This window comes from Ovis canadensis, chromosome 2, assembly GCF_042477335.2.
Source record: "Ovis canadensis isolate MfBH-ARS-UI-01 breed Bighorn chromosome 2, ARS-UI_OviCan_v2, whole genome shotgun sequence".
NCBI lineage: Eukaryota > Metazoa > Chordata > Mammalia > Artiodactyla > Bovidae > Ovis > Ovis canadensis.
This window is the reverse complement of record NC_091246.1, coordinates 190,319,659-190,340,064: the sequence shown is the minus strand read 5'-3', so window position 1 is coordinate 190,340,064 and position 20,406 is coordinate 190,319,659. Positions and strand designations below refer to the sequence as shown.

Genomic DNA, 20,406 nt, shown 5'->3' with positions numbered 1-20,406 from the left:
TTTTACACTGTTGGTGGGAATGCAAACTAGTACAGCTACTATGGAGGTTCCTTAAAAAACTGGAAATAGAACTGCCATATGACCTAGCAATCCCACTGCTGGGCATACACACTGAGGAAACCAGTATTGAAAGAGACACATGTACCCTAATGTTCATTGCAGCACTGTTTATAATAGCCAGAACATGGAAGCAACCTAGATGTCCATTGGCAGACGAATGGATAAGAAAGTTGTGGTACATACACACAATGCAATATTACTCAGCTATTAAAAAGAATGCATTTGAATCAGTTCTAATGAGGTGGATGAAACTGGAGCCTATTAAACAGAATGAAGTAAGTCAGAAAGAAAAACACCAATACAGTATATTAACACATACATATGGAATTTAGAAAGATGGTAACAATGACCCTATATGTGAGACAGCAAAAGAGACACAGATGTAAGGAACAGAGTTTTGGACTCTGTGGGAGAAGGTGAGGGTGGGATGATTTGAGAGAATAGCATTGAAACATGTATATTACTATATGTGAAATAGATTGCTGGTCCAGGTTTGATGGAAACAGGGCACTCAGGGCTGGTGCACTGGGATGACCCTGAGGGATGGGATGGGGAGGGAGGTGGGAGAGAGGTTCAGGATGGGGAACACATGTATACCTATGGCTGATTCATGTGAATGTATGGCAAAACCCACCACAATATTATAATTAGCCTCCAATTAAAATAAAAAAAAATGTGTACTTTGGGCCAATAAAGCATTAAAAAAAAAAGGGAGTCAGGGATCGGTGTGGCAGGGACATGGTGCCCAAAGATTGGATAAGGGATCAACTAGAGCTTCAGGATGGAGTTTGGGGTGACTTTACTTTTTTCTGTTGTGTTTTCTTTTTAAAAAATATATACATATATTTTACCTTTAAAACTTGTGAATCACTGTATTATATACCTGTACATAAACTTGAATAATGCTATATGGAAACTATGCTTAAAATAAACACAAAAATACATACGCGCATGTTACAGATAACGGCCATAAAGCTATTGTCTTAAAAAATAAATGCCGGAGTTGTTAAAAGAAACACTGATATTCTCCAAGCAATAAAGTCTGGCCAGCAATTTCAAAAGTGAGATGTTGTTTAACCCCTGAAATTCCAAAGAGAGAAAAATATTCCCAATTGGTGCTTCTGTCTTTTTTTCAATGCCTTTTTTTTTTTAAATGAAGTATAGTTGATTTACAATATTGTGTCAGTTTTAGGTATTCAGCAAAGTGATCGTTTTATATATATATATATATATATATATATATATGTGTGTGTGTGTGTATATATATATATGCCAGATTCTTTTCTGTTATAGGGGATACAGTTCCCTGATATAGTAGGACCTTATTGTTTATCTGTTTCATGCGCAGTTAGGAGTACTTGCTAATCTCACACTCCTAGTTTACCCTACCTCCCTTTACCCTTTGGCAACCATAAACAAGCTTGTTTTCTATTTGTTACTGTTTTCTTATAAGGTAACTGCTAAAACAAAGAGACAGGGAACCATGACTTCTGCTGATGGCACTTACAAAAATATAAAGCGGTTCGTAATCTGGAGCTTGGGCCATGGCCTCGGGGAGTTTTATGCTCAGGACGGAGGTCTCACCGGGCAGCTGGGGCGAGGAATCCTGCTTGGGCAGGGTGATGACCGTGGTGGCTTCGTCCTGGGCCAGGACCAAGGGCAGCATGTTAGTCTCGAGGCCTGGGCAGCGAGGAAAAGGTGGGGGCGGTTCCTCTCCCCAAGGTGGGACGCGTTACCTCAGCTCCTTGCCTCAGGGCCCGAGCAAGCTTCTGAGGTCTGTAGCTGGCTGAAGACCCCTGCACAGAGACTGGCTGGTACCTCTTGATCTTGTATAGCTGAGGAACCTGGGGGAGGGAAGACAGGAGCTCATGGCCCTTGAGAGGCATTTCCCAGCCCCGGGACCCTGGTTGGTTTGGCCCACCCCTGTCAACACAGTCCTGGCCCTGTTCGGGGTCCCAACACACAGAAGGGTTCATAGTTACCTATAGATACACTGAACACTGGTTTGTCAATTTAAAACGTGCATATTTTACAAGGACCTATGGTACAGCACACGGAATGATACTCAACATTTTGTTAAGAACATCTAAGAGAAAATGGGCTTCCTTGCTGGCTCCGTCAGTAAAGAATCTGCCTGCAATGCAACACTTGGATCAGGCAGATCCCCTGGAGAAGGAAACAGCAACCCATGCCAGTATTCTTGCCTGGGAATTCCCATGGACGGAGGAGCCTGGTGAGCTATAGTCCATGGGATCACAAGAGTCAGACATGACTTATCAACTAAACCACCACTACCATAAGGGAAGAGTCTCAAAAAGAATATAAGTATATATATGTGTGTAACTGAATAACTGTGCTGTACACCTGAAACTAACAAGATATTGTAAATCAATTATACTTAACTTAAAAAATGAGAAAAATAAATATGCATATTTTCAAAAACAAAAGTGGTCATACAACTCAACGAAAACTAACTGACTTTTGTTTACTTACACCTTTTCTTCAAATTTCTAACATATGCATTTCAAGTAGCTTCAGGTATGCACGTGGTGGTGGCTGTTCAGCTGCTAAATCATGTCTGACTCTTTGCGACCCCATGGACTGCAGCACACCAGGCTTCCCTCTCCTTCACTAGCTTGGCCATTTAATTCATGGCCATTCAGTCGATAATTCTATTTAATCATCTCATCCTCTGTCACCGTCTTCTCCTCCTGCCTCAATCTTTCCCAGCATCAGGGTCTTTTCCAGTGAGTCAGGTCTTCCCATCAGGTGGCCAAAGTACTGGAGCTTCAGCTTCAGCATCAGTCCTTCCAATGAACATTCAGAGTTGATTTCCTTCAGGATTGACTGGTTTGACCTCCTTGCTGTCCAAGGGACTCTCCAGAGTCTTCTCCAGCACCACAGTTCAAAGGCATCAATTTTTTGGCACTCAGTCTTCTTTATGGTCCAACTCTCACATCCATACACGGCTACTGGAAAAGTAACAGCTTTGACTATATGCACCTTTGTCAGCAAAATGATGTCTCTGATTTTTAACACACTGTCTACGTTTGTCACAGCTTTTCTTCTGAGGTGCAAGAATCTTTTAATTTCATGGCTGCAGTCACTGCCTGCAGTGATTTTAGAGGCCAAGAAAATAAAGTTCATCACTGTCTCCATTTTCCCCCCATCTATTTGCCATCAAGTGATGGGACCAGATGCCATAATCTTCATTTTTTGAATATTAAGTTTTAAGCCAGCTTTTTCCACTCTCCTTTTTCACCTTCATCAAGAGGCTCTTTAGTTCCTCTTCACTGTCATTAGAGTGGTATCATCCACATTTCTAAGGTTGTTGATGCTTCTCCCGCCTATCTTGATTCCAGCTTATAACTCATCCAGCCCGGCATTTCTCATGATGTGCTCAGAAAATAGGTTAAACAAACAGGGTGACAGCAGACAGCCCTGTCATACTCCTTTTTCAATCAGTTGCTCCATACAGGATTCTAACCGTTGCTTCTTGACCCACATGCAGTTTCTCAGGAGACAGGTAAGACTGTCTGGTAACCGTTGCTTCTTGACCCACATACAATTTCTCAGGAGACAGGTAAGCTCTTTAAGAGCTTTCCATGGTTTGTTATGATCCACACAGTCAAAGATTTAAGTGTGGTTGATGAAATGGAGGTAGATGTTTTTCTGGAATTTCCTTGCTTTCTCTAGGATCCAGTGAATGTTGACAATTTGATCTCTGGCTCCTCTGCCTTTTCTAAACCCAGCCGGTAACATCTGGAAGTTCTCAGTTCATGTACTGCTGAAGCCGAGCCTGAAGGATTTTGAGCATAACCTTACTAGCATGCAAAATGAGCACAATTGTACAGTAGTTTGAGCATTCTTTGGCATTGCCCTTTTTGGGATTGGAATGAAAACTGACCTTTTCCAGCCCTGTGGGCACTGCTGAGTTTTCCAAATTTGCTGGCATATTGAGTGCAGCACTTCAACAGCATCATTTTTAAAGATTTGAAATAGCTCAGCTGGAATTCCGTCACCTCAATTAGCTTTGTTTGTAGTAATGCTTCCTAAGGCCCATTTGACTTCACACTCTAGGATGTCTGGCTCTAGGTGAGTGACCATATCCTTGTGATTATCCAGGTCATTAAGATGTTTTTTGTACAGTTCTTCTGTGTATTCTTGCCACCTCTTCCTAATATCTTCTGTTTCTGTTAATTCCTTGCCATTTCTGTCCTTTATTGTGCCCTTCTTTGCATGAACTCTTTCCTTGATATCTCCAATTTTCCTAAAGAGATCTCTAGTCTTTCCCATGCTATAGTTTTCCTGTTTCTTTGCATTGTTCACTTAGGAAGGCTTTCTTATCTCTGCTTACTATTCTCTGGAACTCTGCATTCAGTTGGGTATATCTTTCCTTTTCTCCCTTGTTTTTTCACTCCTCTTCTTTCCTCAGCTATTTGTAAAGCCTCCTCAGACAATCACTTTGCCTTCTTGCATTTCTCTTTCTATGGGATGGCTTTGGTCACTGCCTCCTGTACAATGTTATCAACCTCTGTCCATAGTTCTTTAGGCATTCTGTCTACCACATCTAATCATTTGAATTTATTCATTACTTCCACTGTATAATCACAAGGGATTTGATTTAAGTTATACTAGTGTAACTAGTGGCCTAGTGGTTTCCCCTGCTTTCTTCAATTTAAGCCTGTGAATTCTGCAATAAAGAGTTTATGATCTGAGCCACAGTCAGCTCCAGGTCTTTTTTTCTGCTGATTGTATGAAGCTGCTCCATCTTCTATTGAAAAGAATATAATCATTCTGAATTCAGTATTGACCATCTGGTGATGTCCATGTGTAGAGTCATCTCTTGTGTATTGGAAAAGGGTGCTTGCAATGACCAATGTGTTCTCTTGACAAAACTCTGTTACCTTTGCTCTGCTTCATTTTGTACTCCAAGGCCAAACTTGCCTGTTACTCCAGGTATCTCTTGATTTCCTACTTTGGCATTCCTACCCTCTAGGATGAAAGGGACATCCGTTTTTGGTGTTAGTTCTAGAAGGTTCTTGTAGGTCTTCATAGAACCATTCAACTTCAGCTTCTTTGGCATCAGTGGTTGGGGCACAGACTTGGATTACTGTGATACTGAATGGTTTGCCTTGGAAATGAACTGAGATCATTCTGTCATTTTCAAGATTGCACCCAAGTACCACATTTTGGACTCTTTTGTTGACTCTGAGGGTTACTCCATTTCTTCTAAGGGATTCTCACCCACAGTAGTAGATATAATTGTCATCTGAATTAAATTCACCCATTCCTGTCCATTTTGGTTCACTGATTTCTAAGATGTCAATGTTCACTCTTGCCACCTCCTGCTTGACCACATCCAATTTACCTTGATTCATGGACCTAACATTCCAGGTTCCTAGGCAGTATTGTTCTTTACAGCTTTGGACTTCACTTTCACCACCAGACACATCCACAACTGAGCATTGTTTCTGCTTTGGCCCAGTCACTTTGTCCTTTCTGTAGCTACTAGTGATTGCCCTCCACTCTTCCCCAGTAGCATACTGGACATCTTCCAACCTGGGGGGCTCATCTTCCGGTGTCATATCATTTTGCCTTTTCATACCATTCATGGGGTTCTTGCAGCAAGAATACTGGTGCAGTTTGCCATTTCTTCCTCCAGTGGGCCACATTTTGTCGGAACTCTCCACTATGACCCATCCGTCTTGGGTGGCCCAGCACGGCATGGCTCAGAGCTTCACTGAGTTCAGGTTTGCATACTATATGGTATATCCACAGAATAAAGATCCTGGTTTCCACAAACCACATCAGGAAAAGAGAATCTGTTACACCTCACACATCACATTAGATAACAGCAGGGAAATAAACAGTGTTTGTTATTCGTTATAATCTGTAATAGAACAAAACTAATGAATTAGAGCAATTCAGAGTCAAGAACACTTTGTTTAGGACATAAGAAACCCAGTTAACAAAACCACATGACAGGTCTGACCTGCAGATTGAAGAAGGAATGGGGCTGCTTGACTTGAATTTCTGAAGATTTAATTGGGACAGGTCCAAGGCCACCAGGAGCCTAAAATGTGAAAATTCAAAAAGGTGACACATGATCAACATTGAGCAAAGGCAGCTATACTTCTGTTTCTCTACATTTTGAACATTAAGTGAACAGCTCTTCCCTCTAAATAACTCTTCCTGCAACCAAGGCTGATATCTGACTACAGTTGATACTTGATATGCAGGGAATGGAGGCAGTGTGGCCACTGCCCACCCCCATATCCTTGTCTCTCAGGGTGTGTCTTTTATTTTCCCCTGTTGTGGAGGCTGCACCTGTTGCCCAGAATCCCCTTCAGACCTGAGGAGTGAGTCCTGAGTCCCATTGACAGAAACAACCCTCAGGGGTCAGCCCTCAGGGGCAGCTGTGGCTGAAGGGTGCTATCTCACTCAAGGCCGTGTGCTCACTGGGACAGCTGCCTCCAAAGACAGGCTGAAGCAAAGATACAAAGGTGGTCCTTGCCCTGTGCCAGGCCCAGAGCCCCTTGTGACGTCAGCGAGGACTTCATCAAAGTACTGTAGCCTTATTTCTCCTCTGCCCATTCCATTCCCTTCCCTTCCAAGGATGCTAATCCCCAAAGCATCACCTAATACATGTCCTGCAGGTGGCTGTGCAGCATCACCCACAGAACCCAGAGCAGTGTCCAGCCTGTGCCAGGTACTCAATAAATACTGTATCTCACCTAATCCAAGACACCGTCATTAAACTGGTATGATGCAATGTAAATATGACACCAATAATTATAGGCATTTCCCAATTTCAGAGATGCTGTATTTAAAATACTGTTCTTAGAATAGATGAAATATCGTATGTATGGAATGAATTACAAAAATCTTTATGAACAGGGATGCCAAGCATTCTGTTTTTCATCAACCCTGAGCAGCAGAGAAGTTGCTGTAGAACTAACTCAGGTACCAAATGAAGTAAAAAGCTTTGCATTATTAAAAAAATAAAATAGGTTCCACAGCACAGTGATAGTCTCTTTTCATCCCTAACACTCTCCACCCATTAATTATTGACTGTCAGATAATTCTTACTGTTTGAAAATCACAGATTTATCATTTTCTGGAAACTAAATAGAGCTTCACAGGTGGTGCTAGTGATAAAGAATCCACCTGCCAATGCAGGAGACATAAGAGATGAAGATTCGATCCCTGGGTCAGGAAGATCCCCTGGAGAAGGGAATGGCAACCCACTCCAGTATTCTTGCCTGGAGAATCCCATGGACTGAGAAGCCTGGTGGGCTGCAGTCCATGGGGTTGCAAAGAGTCAGACACAACTGAAGTGACTTAGCATGCATGTGTGCAGGAACTGAATATTCTGAGCTTTCAAGTCATTGAATTATCTAATCCAGAAAACACATGGAATTTCTAAAGTCAGTCCTGTACCTCTTGACTAGGTTGACCTGCAATGCTTAACCCACTTTACAGGATGTGCATGGCAACTTCATTCTTTGAAACTAAAAAATTGTTTTGCTTGTGCCCTTTCAACATTGATTTAAACACACTTTTTATTGCTAAACCTGTGAACTTGGGAAACTCAAGCTGCATTTTATTACAGGCTCTGCGCCCTTGTGTCTCAGTTTCCTTCTCAGCGGCAAGAGAATAAGCCTACCTATTAAATTTGAAGATTAATTAAATTGATAGAACTTGAGAAAGTCCTGCCTGCCTCGTGGTTTAGCCACCACCTGAATTACAATACATCATTTGATAAACTGTCAAACTTCTTGCCAAGAGGGAAGGCGGGATGGACTTGTGAGTCTGAGGTTGGACTGTTAGATGCTGGGGCCACCCACCCCCAACCTCTGCAGTTTTCACATAGCAGGGGGCTTGGCTGAGCTGGGCCTGCCGCCCAGGTCCAGGCTAGGTCCTCCTGGTCCTCTGACCCCATTTCCCAGCAGTCCGGGGGGCTCAGTGGTCTCCTGGGCAGATTGGGGCCAGCAAGCTCTGCACAGGTGTCTCAGGGCTAGGTAGGTGGCAGCAGGTGCTTCCTGGTTTCCCATTCATCACAATCACCTGGGCACAGGTCTCCCTTAGGAGCCTCCTGGGAGGAGGCAGAGGGACAGAGACCAGGTGGGGCTCCCCTCGGCACTGGCCTGTCGCCCCCTGACTGCGTCCAGCCCCACCTGCAGCCTCCATGCACCCACCAGTTCGTTGGAGTCCTGAGGAGGGCTGTAGGACGGAAAGGCAAAGGGCAGTACTTCCTGGGGAGACACAGAGAACCGGCTGGCGTCCTTACTGACTCGCCCCAGCTGGTATTTGAAGCTCTTGTCTGTGGGTGAAAAACAGAACGGCACTTCTGGAGAGTCTCAAGGCACTTTTGTGAAACCACCATCTCTTTAGCTGTGTATTTGCTACATACCAGTTACTGGGGCCTGGCCATAGGCCATTTAAAAAACAACATGTAAGATGCTTACTCCTTGTAAGGGAAAGTTATGACCAACCTAGATAGTATATTCAAAAGCAGAGACATTACTTTGCCAATAAAGGTCCGTCTAGTCAAGGCTATGGTTTTTCTAGTGGTCATGTATGGATGTGAGAGTTGGACTGTGAAGAAGGCTGAGCGCCGAAGAATTAACGCTTTTGAGCTGTGGTGTTGGAGAAGACTCTTGAGAGTCCCTTGGACTGCAAGGAGATCCAACCAGTCCATTCTGAAGGAGATCAGCCCTGGGTATTCATTGGAAGGACTGATGCTGAAGCTGAAACTCCAATACTTTGGCTACCTGATGCGAAGAGTTGACTCATTGGAAAAGACCCTGATGCTGGGAGGGACTGGGGGGAGGAGGAGAAGGGGACTACAGAGGCTGAGATGGCTGGATGGCATCACTGACTCGATGGACATGAGTTTGGGTAGGCTCCGGGAGTTGGTGATGGACAGGGAGGCCTGGCGTGCTGTGATTCACGGTGTTGCAAAGAGTCGGACACGACTGAGCGACTGAACTGAACTAAACTGAACGTGCATACATATGTATGTGTGTGGTCTTGTTCTTAGTTTCTCATTTGTTCTTTACCTCAACTCCTCCAATTTTTAAAAAAATTTTATTTTTACTTCCAAAACACCATAATTCTTTTTTTTAATACTACTGTTGATATGTATTTAGTGGGTTATTTTGCATTCTGAGGCTATTTTACATAGAACTTTTTCTTAATATGTATATTATATTGAAGTATAATTGACTTACATTTCAGGTGCACAGCAAGGTGATCCAGTTATACATATGCACATATATTATCTTTGAGATTATTTTTCATTATAGGTTATTACAAGATATTGACTAGTTCCCTGTGCTATATAATAAACCTTTGCTGCTTGTTGCATATTTATTTTTTAAAAATTAGAAATCTAGCATTCTATTCACACTAAGTCAAATAACTGGAATCAAAATGCCATAAATTTTTAAGTTAGGCAAAAATTCATAAGATTTCTAAAATATATATTATACTATTATATATATGTATATAAAAGCTTTTCTACTATCTTGATAAAGGCTGAGAAAGAACATCGAAAAAAGAAAGAAGTGACGGAGAAATGGAACACATAAACTAAATGAAATGGGAGTGCTGAATATGAAACAGAAAAAGTGAAACAAACTAGATAAAAGATCATCATATAGGCGAGTTGTTTTTAAACATGGCTGCTCATTAGAAACGTATCTGGAGCTTTGGAGAACAAAAGCAATACCTAGGCACTTGTATTTTTCAAAAAATTCCGAGACAATTTAAAAAAGTGATTACTGGGTTTTCTATTAAATGGTAGCTGGTAGCTTTGGTGATATACAACTCTATTTTTCTGTTGACTAATCATAATACAATGGCATTAAGTGAGTAATAGTTACATAATCATAATGGTAATAGATGTTTATCAGTTTTCACAATCAATAGCCAGACCAAAAATAAAAGATAAATGATTGCAAGCCATAATGGGAACATGATTAACCTAACAATATAAAATAATTACACAAAGTATGGGGGGTCAAGCAGGTCATGTGGTAAATAGAAGTGCATACATGCACATGTTTTGATATGCCCAGCCAGTCTATGTCTTTCGGTTGGTGAATTTAATCTATTTACATTGAAGGTAATTATGGATACATATGATCCTATTGTTGTTGTTGTTGAGTCTCTCAGTTGTGTTCAACTTCTTGCAACCCCATGGACTGTAGCATGCCAGGCTCCCTGTCCTTCACCATCTCCCAGAGTTTGCTCAAACTCATGTGCACTGAGTTTGGACATGCCAAACTTGGAGATGCCATCCAGCCATCTCATCCTCTGTTGTTCCTATATCCTCCTGCTTTCCATCTTTCCCAGCATCAGGGTCTTTTCCAATGAGTTAGCTCTTCACATCATGTGGCCCAAGTACTGGAGCTTCAGCTTCAGCATCAGTCCTTCTAATCAATATTCAGGGTTTAGAATTCTAATCAATATTCTAATCAATCCTTCAGGATTGACTGGTTTGGTCTCCTTGTTGTCCAAGGGACTCTTCAGAGTCTTCTCCAGCACCACAGTTTGAAGGCATGAGTTCTTCAGTGCTCAGTCGTCTTTATGGTCCAACTCTCACATCTGTATATGACTAATGGAAAAAGCCATAGCTTTGACTATACAGGCCATTGTAGGCAAAGCAATGTCTCTGCTTTTTAATATGCTGTATAGGTTTGTCATTGCTTTTCTTCCAAGGAGAAAGTGTCTTTTAATTTCATGGCTGCAGTCACCATTTGCAGTGATTTTGGAGCCCAAGAAAATAAAATCCACCACTGTTTCTAGTTGTTTCCCCATCTATTTGCCATGAAGTGATGGGACTGGATGCCATGATTTTCGTTTTTTGAACGTTGAGTTTTAAGCCAGTTTTTTACCTTCATCAAGAGGCCCTTTAATTCCTCTTCGCTTTCTGCCATAAGGGTGGTGCCATCTGCATATCTGAGGTTACTGATATTTCTCAATAGATAATGATCCTATTACCATTTTCTTAATTGTTTTGGGTTTGTTTTCTGTAGGTCTTTTCCTTCTCTTGTGTTTCATGCCTAGAGAAGTTCCTTTAGCTTTTGTTGTAAAGCTGGTTTGGTGGTGCTGAGTTCTTGTAACTTTTGCTTGTCTGGAAAGTTTTTGACTTCTCCATCAAGTCTGAAGGAAAGTTTTGCTGGGTAGAGTATTCCTGGTTGTAGATTCTGCCCTTTTATCACTTTAAGTATATCATGCCATTCCCTTCTGGCTCATAGCATCTCTGTTGAGAAATCAGCTGATAACCTGATGGGGGTTCCCTTATATGTATGTTATTTGTCCTTTTTCCCTCGTTGCTTTTAGTCTTTTGTCTTTGTCTTTAATTTTTGTCAGTTTGATTACTATGTATCTTTTTCCTCCTTGTGTTCATCCTGCCTGGAACTCTGTGCTTCCTGGACTTGGTTGACTATTTCCTAAGTTAGGGAACTTTTTATTTATCATCTCTTCAAATATTTTCTTGGGTCCTTTCTTTCTCTCTTCTCCCCTGTAATGTGAATGTTTGTGCATTTAATGTTTCCCCAGAGGTCTCTTAGACTGTCTTTGTTTATTTTCATTCTTTTTTTCTATATTCTGCTCTGTCAGTGATTTCCACCATTTTGTCCTCCAGGTCACTTATCGGTTCTTCTGTCTCAGTTATTCTGCCATTGATTCCTTCCAGTGTTCATCTCTTGCAGTCCATGGGGTCGCTAAGAGTCGGATACGACTGAGCGACTTCACTTTCACTTTTCACTTCCATGCATTGGAGAAGGAAATGGCACCCCACTCCAGTGTTCTTGCCTGGAGAATCCCAGGGACAGGGGAGCCCGGTGGGCTGCCGTCTATGGGGTCACACAAAGTCGGACACGACTGAAGCACCAGCAGCAGCAGCAGCAGCAGCAGCAGCAGCAGCAGCAGCAGCAGCAGCAGCAGCAGCAGCAGCAGTGCTCGTCTCTGTTTACTTGTTCTTTAGTTCTTGTAGGTTTTTGGTAAAGATTTTTTGCATCTTCTCCATTCTGTTTCCAAAATTGTGGATCATCTTTACTATCATTATTCTGAATTCTTTTTCTGAAAGGTTGCTATCTCCATTTAGTTGTTTTTCTGGAGTTCTATTTTGTCCCTTCATCTGGGACATAACTCTCTGCTTTTTCATCCTGATTACTTTCTGTAATGTGATTTTTGTTCTAGCTGCTATGGGATTGTGGTTCTTCTTGATTCTTCTATCTGTCCTTTGATGAAGGAGACTAAGAGGCTTCTGTAAGCTTCTTGATGGGAAGGAGAGGGCAGGAAAAGCCAGGTGTTGCTCTGGTGGGCAGGCCCTTGCTCAGTAAAACTTTAAAACTTTAATCCAACTAACAATCCCTCCCTGCTAGTTGTTTGGCATGAGGCAACCTAGCCCTGGGGTCTAGAGGCTCTTTTTTTGAAAGTGAAAATGAAAGTCACTCAGTCTGTATACAGTCTATACAGTCTATACTCAATCTATACAGTCCATGGAATTCTTCAGGCCAGAATACTAGAGTGGGTAGCCATTTCCTTCTCCAGAGGATCTTCCCAACCCAGGGATTGAACCCAGGTCTCCTGCATTGCAGGTGGATTCTTTACCAGCTGAGTTATGTGGTTGGGTTAGTAGTGAACTCCAAGAGGGTTTATGCCATGGGGGGCCTTCCCAGACTGCTGCTGCCAGTGCCCCCATCCCTGTGGTGAGCCCCTGCCTACCCACACCTCCACAGGAGATCCTCCAACACTAACAAGTAGTTTTGGTTCAGTCTCCTATGGGGTCACTGCTCCTCTCCTCTGGGTCTTGGTGTGTGCAAAATTTTGTTTGTGCTCTCCAAGATCTGGAGTCTGTTTCCTGAAGTCTTGTGGAAGTCCTATAATAAAATCCCACTGGCCTTCAGGGTCAGATTCCCTGGGGATTCCCAGTCCCTTTGTAGGATCCCCAGGCTGGAAGCTTGACATGGGGTTCAGAAACTTGATAAGAGAGAGAGAGAGCCTGTTTGGTATTATTTTTCTCCAGTCTGTGGGTTGCCCACCCAGTGGGTATGGAATCTGATTTTAATATGATTGTGCCCCTCCTACCATCTCGCTGCAGCTTCTTCTTTGTCTCTGGACACAAGTTATCTTTTTTAGGTGGGTTCCAGTGTTCTCCTCTCAATGGTTGTTCAACAGCTAGTTGTGATTTTGGTGTTCTCGCAAAAGGAGATGAGCGCACGTCATTCTACTCTGCCATCTTGAATCAGAAGTTCCCCTAAAACTGTAATTCTTAATGAAAGCATCTCTGATGAATATTCTTTGTCCTTATCAGCAAAGAAAAAGATTAAATTAAAGAAACATATAAAGTCATTTTACAGGTGTTCACATTTAACTCACAGGTAAATTTTACGATGTTTTTTAAAGAGTTTATTAGAAATGTCAGTATCAGAGATAAAATAATATAGGAGGAAAAAAGAATAATTAAAATGTAATAAAATGTGCTATGTTCATAGCAGCACCATTTACAACAGTTAAGATATGGATGCAACCTAAATGTCCATTGACACATGAATGGATAAAGAAAATATGGCATATATATATATATAATGGAATATTACTGAGCCACAAAAAAATGAAATAATGCCACTTGCAGCAACATGGATATACTTGGAGATTATCACTAAGTCAGTCAGAAAGAGAAAGACAAATACCATATATATACTTATATGTTGAATCTAAAATATGACACATGAACTTATCAACAAAATAGAAAGAGGAAAGATGTGTGGTTGTCAAGGTGCAGGGGACCTTGCAGGTGTGGGGAGAGATGAAATGGGAGTTTGGAGTTAGCAGAAGCAAACAATTGTGTGCAGAATGGATAAACAAGGTCCTATTATATAGCACAGGGAACTATATTCACTATCCTGTGATAAACCACTGGAAAACAATTTTCTAAAAAATGTATATTTATGTATAACAGAATCACTTTGCTGTATAGCAGAATTAACACAGCATGGTAAATAAATTATACTTCAATAATTAAAAAAAATCCAGTATATGTGATTTATGAAAGCTAACTTCGTCACAGAGAAGCCCCCTGCTTAGGGTGTATGCTGATGAAACACAGCTGTTGGCAGCTGCTCTACCTTGTGCCATGGACTGTCTTTCCTGAGAGAACCTTTTCATGACGATGTCTTTCTGTATGTTACGGACAGCATTCAGCATAGTAAGCAAGCGGTGATGAATCAGGACCTGGAATTAGAAAGAATAATGATTTCACATTATTAATCAGTGCTCATTTTGGCATTCAATTCAGCTCACTTTCCACAACCGCAACCAGGAGCTGAGCCCACCTGGGAATTCCCAGGAGGTTACACACTGCCTTAGACAAGGCTGCAGGTGCCAAGGTTCGGGCAGTGCAGACCCGCCTGGATACAAAGAGAGACCAGGCTGTTACCGGGCCTTGACCCGCCCAGTTTACGAGCTTCAGTTTTCTCAAATTTCCAGAGCGGAAAGGGTGACAAGTTCCAGGGTGAATCTGAGTAGTGACACTGCTGTTGTGTTATTAGGAGTGGAGGATTCTGTAGAAGCCTGGCAGTGGGTTGGGGCAATGCTGGCTGTACATTCCCAGGCTTTGCATCCTGCTGCTAGAGCTGTGCTCCCTGCACATGAAGTCGGGGGCCTGCTCATGTCACAGATCATGCTCCTTTCCATCTGGGGACAGACTTTGTCATTTATGGAATATTATGACACAGTTACTCTGTGGACATTCCTGCTCAAGGAACTGCAGACATAGTGTGGAGAAATGGATGCCTTGCCTACACAGAGCTGATGTTCTGGGCGTGTGTCTGTATGTGTAACAGGACAACAATAGACAAGATAAATACCATAAATAAAATAAAAAAGAGTGACCACAGGAGGGCATGACTGAGGGGCCGGGGTGGGGTGTCTGGCCTCTTGTGAGAGATGTAAGGATGGCCTCTCCAAGGTTAAGTTTGATTTAAGACTTGAACAATGAGGAGACAGTGGTCCTGGAAAGAAAGCTCTAAGCAGGGGAAGTAGCAGATGCAAAGATCCTGACTTGGAAACAAAGGAGACAAGCTTAAAGGACAGAGAGAAACCCAGGATGGCCTTGCCATTGTGATAGAAGTTATGCATTTTATTCCAGTTGCAGTGGGGGCTTTTGGAGGGTTTCCCTGGGGAAAGGTCCAATCTTGTCCAAGCTTAGGGAGGCCTGGACTGAGGTGGTCCAGGTGAGAGATGATGGGGTGTGGCTGAGCCGAGGAGATGGCAGAGCCATGAGGCTGGGGACAGGTTTGCATATCTAAGTGACAATACCTGCTGGGAAGTGTGCAGAAAAGACAGAAATGCCACTCAAAGCCAGACACACAACTGCTGAGCCAGGAGGGCTGGTCCAGAGCAAGTGGCTGGGGGTGGTGGTGGGAGTCCTGCTAGCAGGTAGTGTCTTGTGGCCACGTCTGTCCTCTATGGGCACAGAGCCACCTAGACAAAGCCATAGCAGGGACACCGGTTCCAGGGCCTGGGAGGTCGGGGAGCAGCTCACTGATGCAATAAGCTCTGCTCTATCCACCAGGACTAGTTTCAGCCCAGGCTGCAAGCGCTGCCTGAAAGATACCCACAGTGTAAACCATGGGAGTCTCTTCTATGTGTTGACTCACTTAACTTTCCTGACAGCTCTGAGACAGCTCTCACTGGTGTCCTCAGTGACAGATGAGGAGACAGAGGACAGAGGTCATGGAACTTTTCCAAGACTGAAAAGCTCATGAGAAGTAGCACCAAGATGGGAATGGAAACTGGTGCAGCCACTGTGGAGAACAGTATGGAAATCCTCAAAAAACTATAAATAGAGGTATCATATGATCCAGCAATCCCACTCCTGGGCAGATATCTGGAGAAAACTCCAGTTTGAAAAGACACATGCATCCCTCTGCTCACAGCAGCACTATTTACGAGAGGTGAACAGAAGCAATCTAAAAGGCCTTAGAAAGATTAATGGCTAAAGAAGATGTGGTACATATATACAGTGGAAAACTACTCAGCTAGAAAAAAGAGTAAAACAAAGTCATTTGCAGCAATACAGGTGGACTTGGAGATTATCATACTAAGTGATAAGTAAGTCAGACACAGAAAGACAAATATCATATGATGCCACTTATATGTAGAATCTGAAATATGACACAAGTGAACTTATCTATGAAACAGAAACAGACTCAGAGAACAGACTGGTGGTTGCCAAGGGGGAGGGAGTTGGGGGAGGGGTGATTGGGAGTTTGGGATTAGCAGATGCAAACTATTATATACAGAATGGAGAAAAAACAAGGTCCTACTGTATAGTACAGGGAACTATATTCAATAGTCTGTGAAAAACCATATGGAAAAGAATATGAGCAAGAATACACATGTATGTGTAACTGAATCACTTTCCTATACAGCAGAAATCAACATGACATTGTAAATCAATGGTATCTGGACTCCCCAGTGGTGCAGTAGATAAGAATCTACCTGTCAGTGCAGGAGACATGGGTTCAATCCCTGGTTCAGAAAGATTCCACATGCCACGGAGCACCTAAGCCCGTCCACCACAACTACAGAGCCCGTGCTAGAGAGCCCACGAGACACGACTGCTGGGCCCCTGTGCTGCAACTACTGAAGCCTGAATACCCGAGAGCCCTTACACTGCAACTACTGAATCCCAGATCTAGAGCCTGTGCTCTACAACAAAAGAAGCCAGCACAATGAGAAGCTCGTGTACTCCAAAAGAGAGTAGCCCCTGCTCACCGCAACTAGAGAAAACCCTCACAAAGCAACAAAGACCCAGCCCAGCCAAAAATAAATTTCAAAAATTAATAATAAATAAATAAGTAAGTAAAGTTTGCAAAATAAAAAATTAAAAAAGCTATGCTGGAGTAAAGGTGGCGCTAGTGGTAAAGAAACCGCCTGTCAATGCAGGAGATGTAAGAGAGGTGGGTTCAATCCCTGGGTCGGGAAGATCCCGTGGAGGAGGGCATGGCAACCCACTCCAGTATTCTTGCCTGGAGAATCCCATGGACAGAGGAGCTTGGCGGGCTATAGTCCATAGGGTTGAAAAGAATCGGACAAGACTGAAGCAACTAGGCATGCATGCAGAAAAAGAAGTAGCACCAGCAATGGAGGGCAAGTAGCCCAGGCCAAAGCCCAAGTCTTAATCACTGCTTCCCTCCTGGAGGGGGATTCTGCTTCCCAGGCAGCCACACCCCAGAGACCGACAGGCAGCATAAGATGCAAGAGGGTCCCCCAAGATGGCTAAGTGCTGAGGCTTACAGGACAGTTTGTTGGAGGAGGGGTAGGCTGAGCTGCCTGAGGCCAGCTGTGAACAGAGGGAGGTGAGATGGACTGGCATTCTGAGTCAACAGTGAGGAGGAGCAGGTAACGAGCTGATGTTTAGGAAGCAGATGAGGTCTAGGACCACACAGAGGGTGGGGCAGCTGAGGAGGGGAGTAGGTAGCCAGACCAGGGGTCACTCACACCCTTTACTGACCTTAGAGGCTAACAGATCTTCATTTGTTCCTGATCACAGGAAATGTGCTGGGTGGAGACCAGAGTAAGGGTGAAGAAGCCAGGTGGTGACAGGACACACCTTGAAAGCAGAGCTGCAGCCTGGATGTCTGAGCCCATAGCCCACCAGAACACCCCATGGTGCTCTCTAGGAATAACTAACCAGCATCCTGTGGTTCTAGAGTTTCCATATGGCCCAGTAATGCAACTCCTAGATGGACACACCATAGGAACTGAAGATATGTCCACAAACTTGTACATAAATGTTTGTGACATCCTTATTCCTATCACAATAGCCAAAAACAGGTACAGCTGAAATGTTTCAACCAATAACTAGAAAAACAGAGTGTGGTATTTCCATATGACTGCACACAATTCATCCTGAAAAAGGAATGAGGTACTGAAACCTGCTGTACCACGGATGAATCTTGAAGAGATGTTAAGTGAGAGAAGCTAGTTATAAAAGGCTGTGTACTATATGATTTTACACATATGAAATGTCCAGAATATGAAAATCCACACAGACAAAAAGTGGACAGTGACTGGAGGGCTAGAGTGAGTACTGAGGGGAACAGGGTTTCTTTAGCCAGTGATAAAAATGTCCTAAAATCAGACCTAAATCAAATCCCTTACGATTAACAGTAGAAGTGACAAATAGATTCAAGGGATTAGATCTGATAGACAGAGTGCCTGAAGAACTATAGACAGAGGTTCGTGACATTGTATAGGAAGCAGTGATCAAGACCATCCCCAAGAAAAAGAAATGCAAAAAGGCAAATTGGTTGTCTGAGGAGGCCTTAAAAATAGCTATGAAAAGAAGAGAAGAGAAAGGCAAAGGAGAAAAGGAAAGATATACACATTTGAATGCAGAGTTCCAAAGAATAGCAAGGAGAGATAATAAAGCCTTCCTCAGTGATCAATACAAAGAAATAGAGGAAAATAATAGGATGGAAAAGACTAGAGATCTCAAGAAAATTAGAGATACCAAGGGAACTTTTCATGCAAAGTTGGGCACAAAAAAAGGAAAGAAATGGTATGGACCTAACAGAAGCAGAAGATAATAAGAAGAGGTGGCAAGAATACATGGACGAACTATACAAAAAAGATCTTCATGACCCAGATAATCACGATGGTGTGATCACTCACCTAGAGCCAGACATCCTGGAATGTGAAGTCAAGTGGGCCTTAGAAAGCATCACGGTGAACAAAGCTGGTGGAGGTGATGGAATTCCAATTCAGCTATTTCAAATCCTGAAAGATGATGCTATGAAAGTACTTCACTCAATCTGCCAGCAAATTTGGAAAACTCAGCAGCGGCCACAGGACTGGAAAAGATCCGTTTTCATTCCAATCCCAAAGAAAGGTCATGTCAAAAGAATGTTCAAACTACTGCACAATTGCACTCATCTCACACGCTAGCAAAGTAATGCTCAAAATTCTCCAAGCCAGGCTTCAATAGTATAAGAACCGTGAAATTCCAGATGTTCAAGCTGGTTATAGAAAAGGCAGAGGAACCAGAGATCAAATTGCCAACATCTGTTGGATCATCCAAAAAGCAAGAGAGTTCCAGAAAAACATTTCCTTCTGCTTTATTGACTATGCCAAAGCCTTTGACTGTGTGGATCACAACAAACTGCGGAAAATTCTTAAAGAGATGGGAACACCAGACCATCTTACCTGCCTCCTGAGAAATCTGTATGCAGGTTAAGAAGCAGCAGTTAGAACTGGACATGGAACAACGGACTGGTTTCAAATCAGGAAAGGAGTACATCAAGGCTGTATATTGTCACCCAGGGTATTTAACTTATATGCAAAGTACATCATGAGAAATGCTGGACAGGATGAATCACAAGTTGCAATCAAGATTGCCAGGAGAAATATCAATAGCTTCAGATATGCAGATGATACCACCTTTATGGCAGAAAGCAAAGAAGAACTAAAGAGCCTCTTGATGAAAGTGAAAGAGGAGAGTGAAAAAGTTGGCTTGAAACTCGACATTCATGGCATTCTAACATGTATACTATCATGTAAGAATTAAATCGCCAGTCTATGTCTGACGCAGGATACAGCATGCTTGGGGCTGGTGCATGGGGATGACCCAGAGAGATGTTATGGGGAGGGAGGTGGGAGGGGGGTTCATGTTTGGGAACACATGTAAGAATTAAAGATTTTAAAATTAAAAAAATAAAAAAATAAAAAAAACCAAAAAACAAAAAACTCGACATTCAGAAAACGAAGATCATGGCATCCAGCCCATCCCTTAATGGCAAATAGATAGGGAAACCATGGAAACAGTGACAGACTTTACTTTTGGGGGCTCCAAAATCACTGCAGATGGTGACTGCAGCCATGAAATTAAAAGACACTTGCTCTTTGGAAGAAAAGTTATGACCAACCTAGACAGCATATTAAAAAGCTTAGACATTAATTTGCTAACAAAGGTCAATCTAGTCAAAGCTATGGTTTTTCCAGTAGTCACATATGGCTGTGAGAGTTGGACTATAAAGAAAGCTGAAGGCCAAAGAACTGATGCTTTTGAACTGTGGTGTTGGAGAAGACTCTTGAGAGTCCCTTGGACTGCAAGGAGATCCAACCAGTCCATTCTAAAGGAGATCAGTCCTGATTATTCATTGAAAGGACTGATGCTGAAGCTAAAACTCCAATACTTTGGCCACCTGATGTGAAGAACTGACTAAGAAAAGACCCTGATGCTGGGAAAGATTGAAGGCAGGAGGAGAAGGGGATGGCAGAGGATGAGATGGTTGGATGGCATCACCAACTCAATGGACATGA

At 42.7% G+C, this 20,406-nt stretch overlaps 1 protein-coding gene across 2 annotated transcripts in view; it reads right to left on the bottom strand.

The window, feature by feature from the left end:
• Nucleotides 1-20,406, bottom strand: part of CFAP221 (cilia and flagella associated protein 221) — a 125,499-nt gene that overhangs the window by 32,997 nt on the left and 72,096 nt on the right. For both annotated transcript variants that reach the window (XM_069577809.1, XM_069577810.1), the window contains exons 15-19: nt 14,205-14,310; nt 8,262-8,386; nt 6,056-6,136; nt 1,797-1,904; nt 1,568-1,702 (exon numbers count right to left, since the gene is read on the bottom strand). In XM_069577809.1, coding sequence (XP_069433910.1) covers nt 1,568-1,702; nt 1,797-1,904; nt 6,056-6,136; nt 8,262-8,386; nt 14,205-14,310 — 555 coding nt within the window. The remainder of the gene's footprint in view (nt 1-1,567; nt 1,703-1,796; nt 1,905-6,055; nt 6,137-8,261; nt 8,387-14,204; nt 14,311-20,406) is intronic.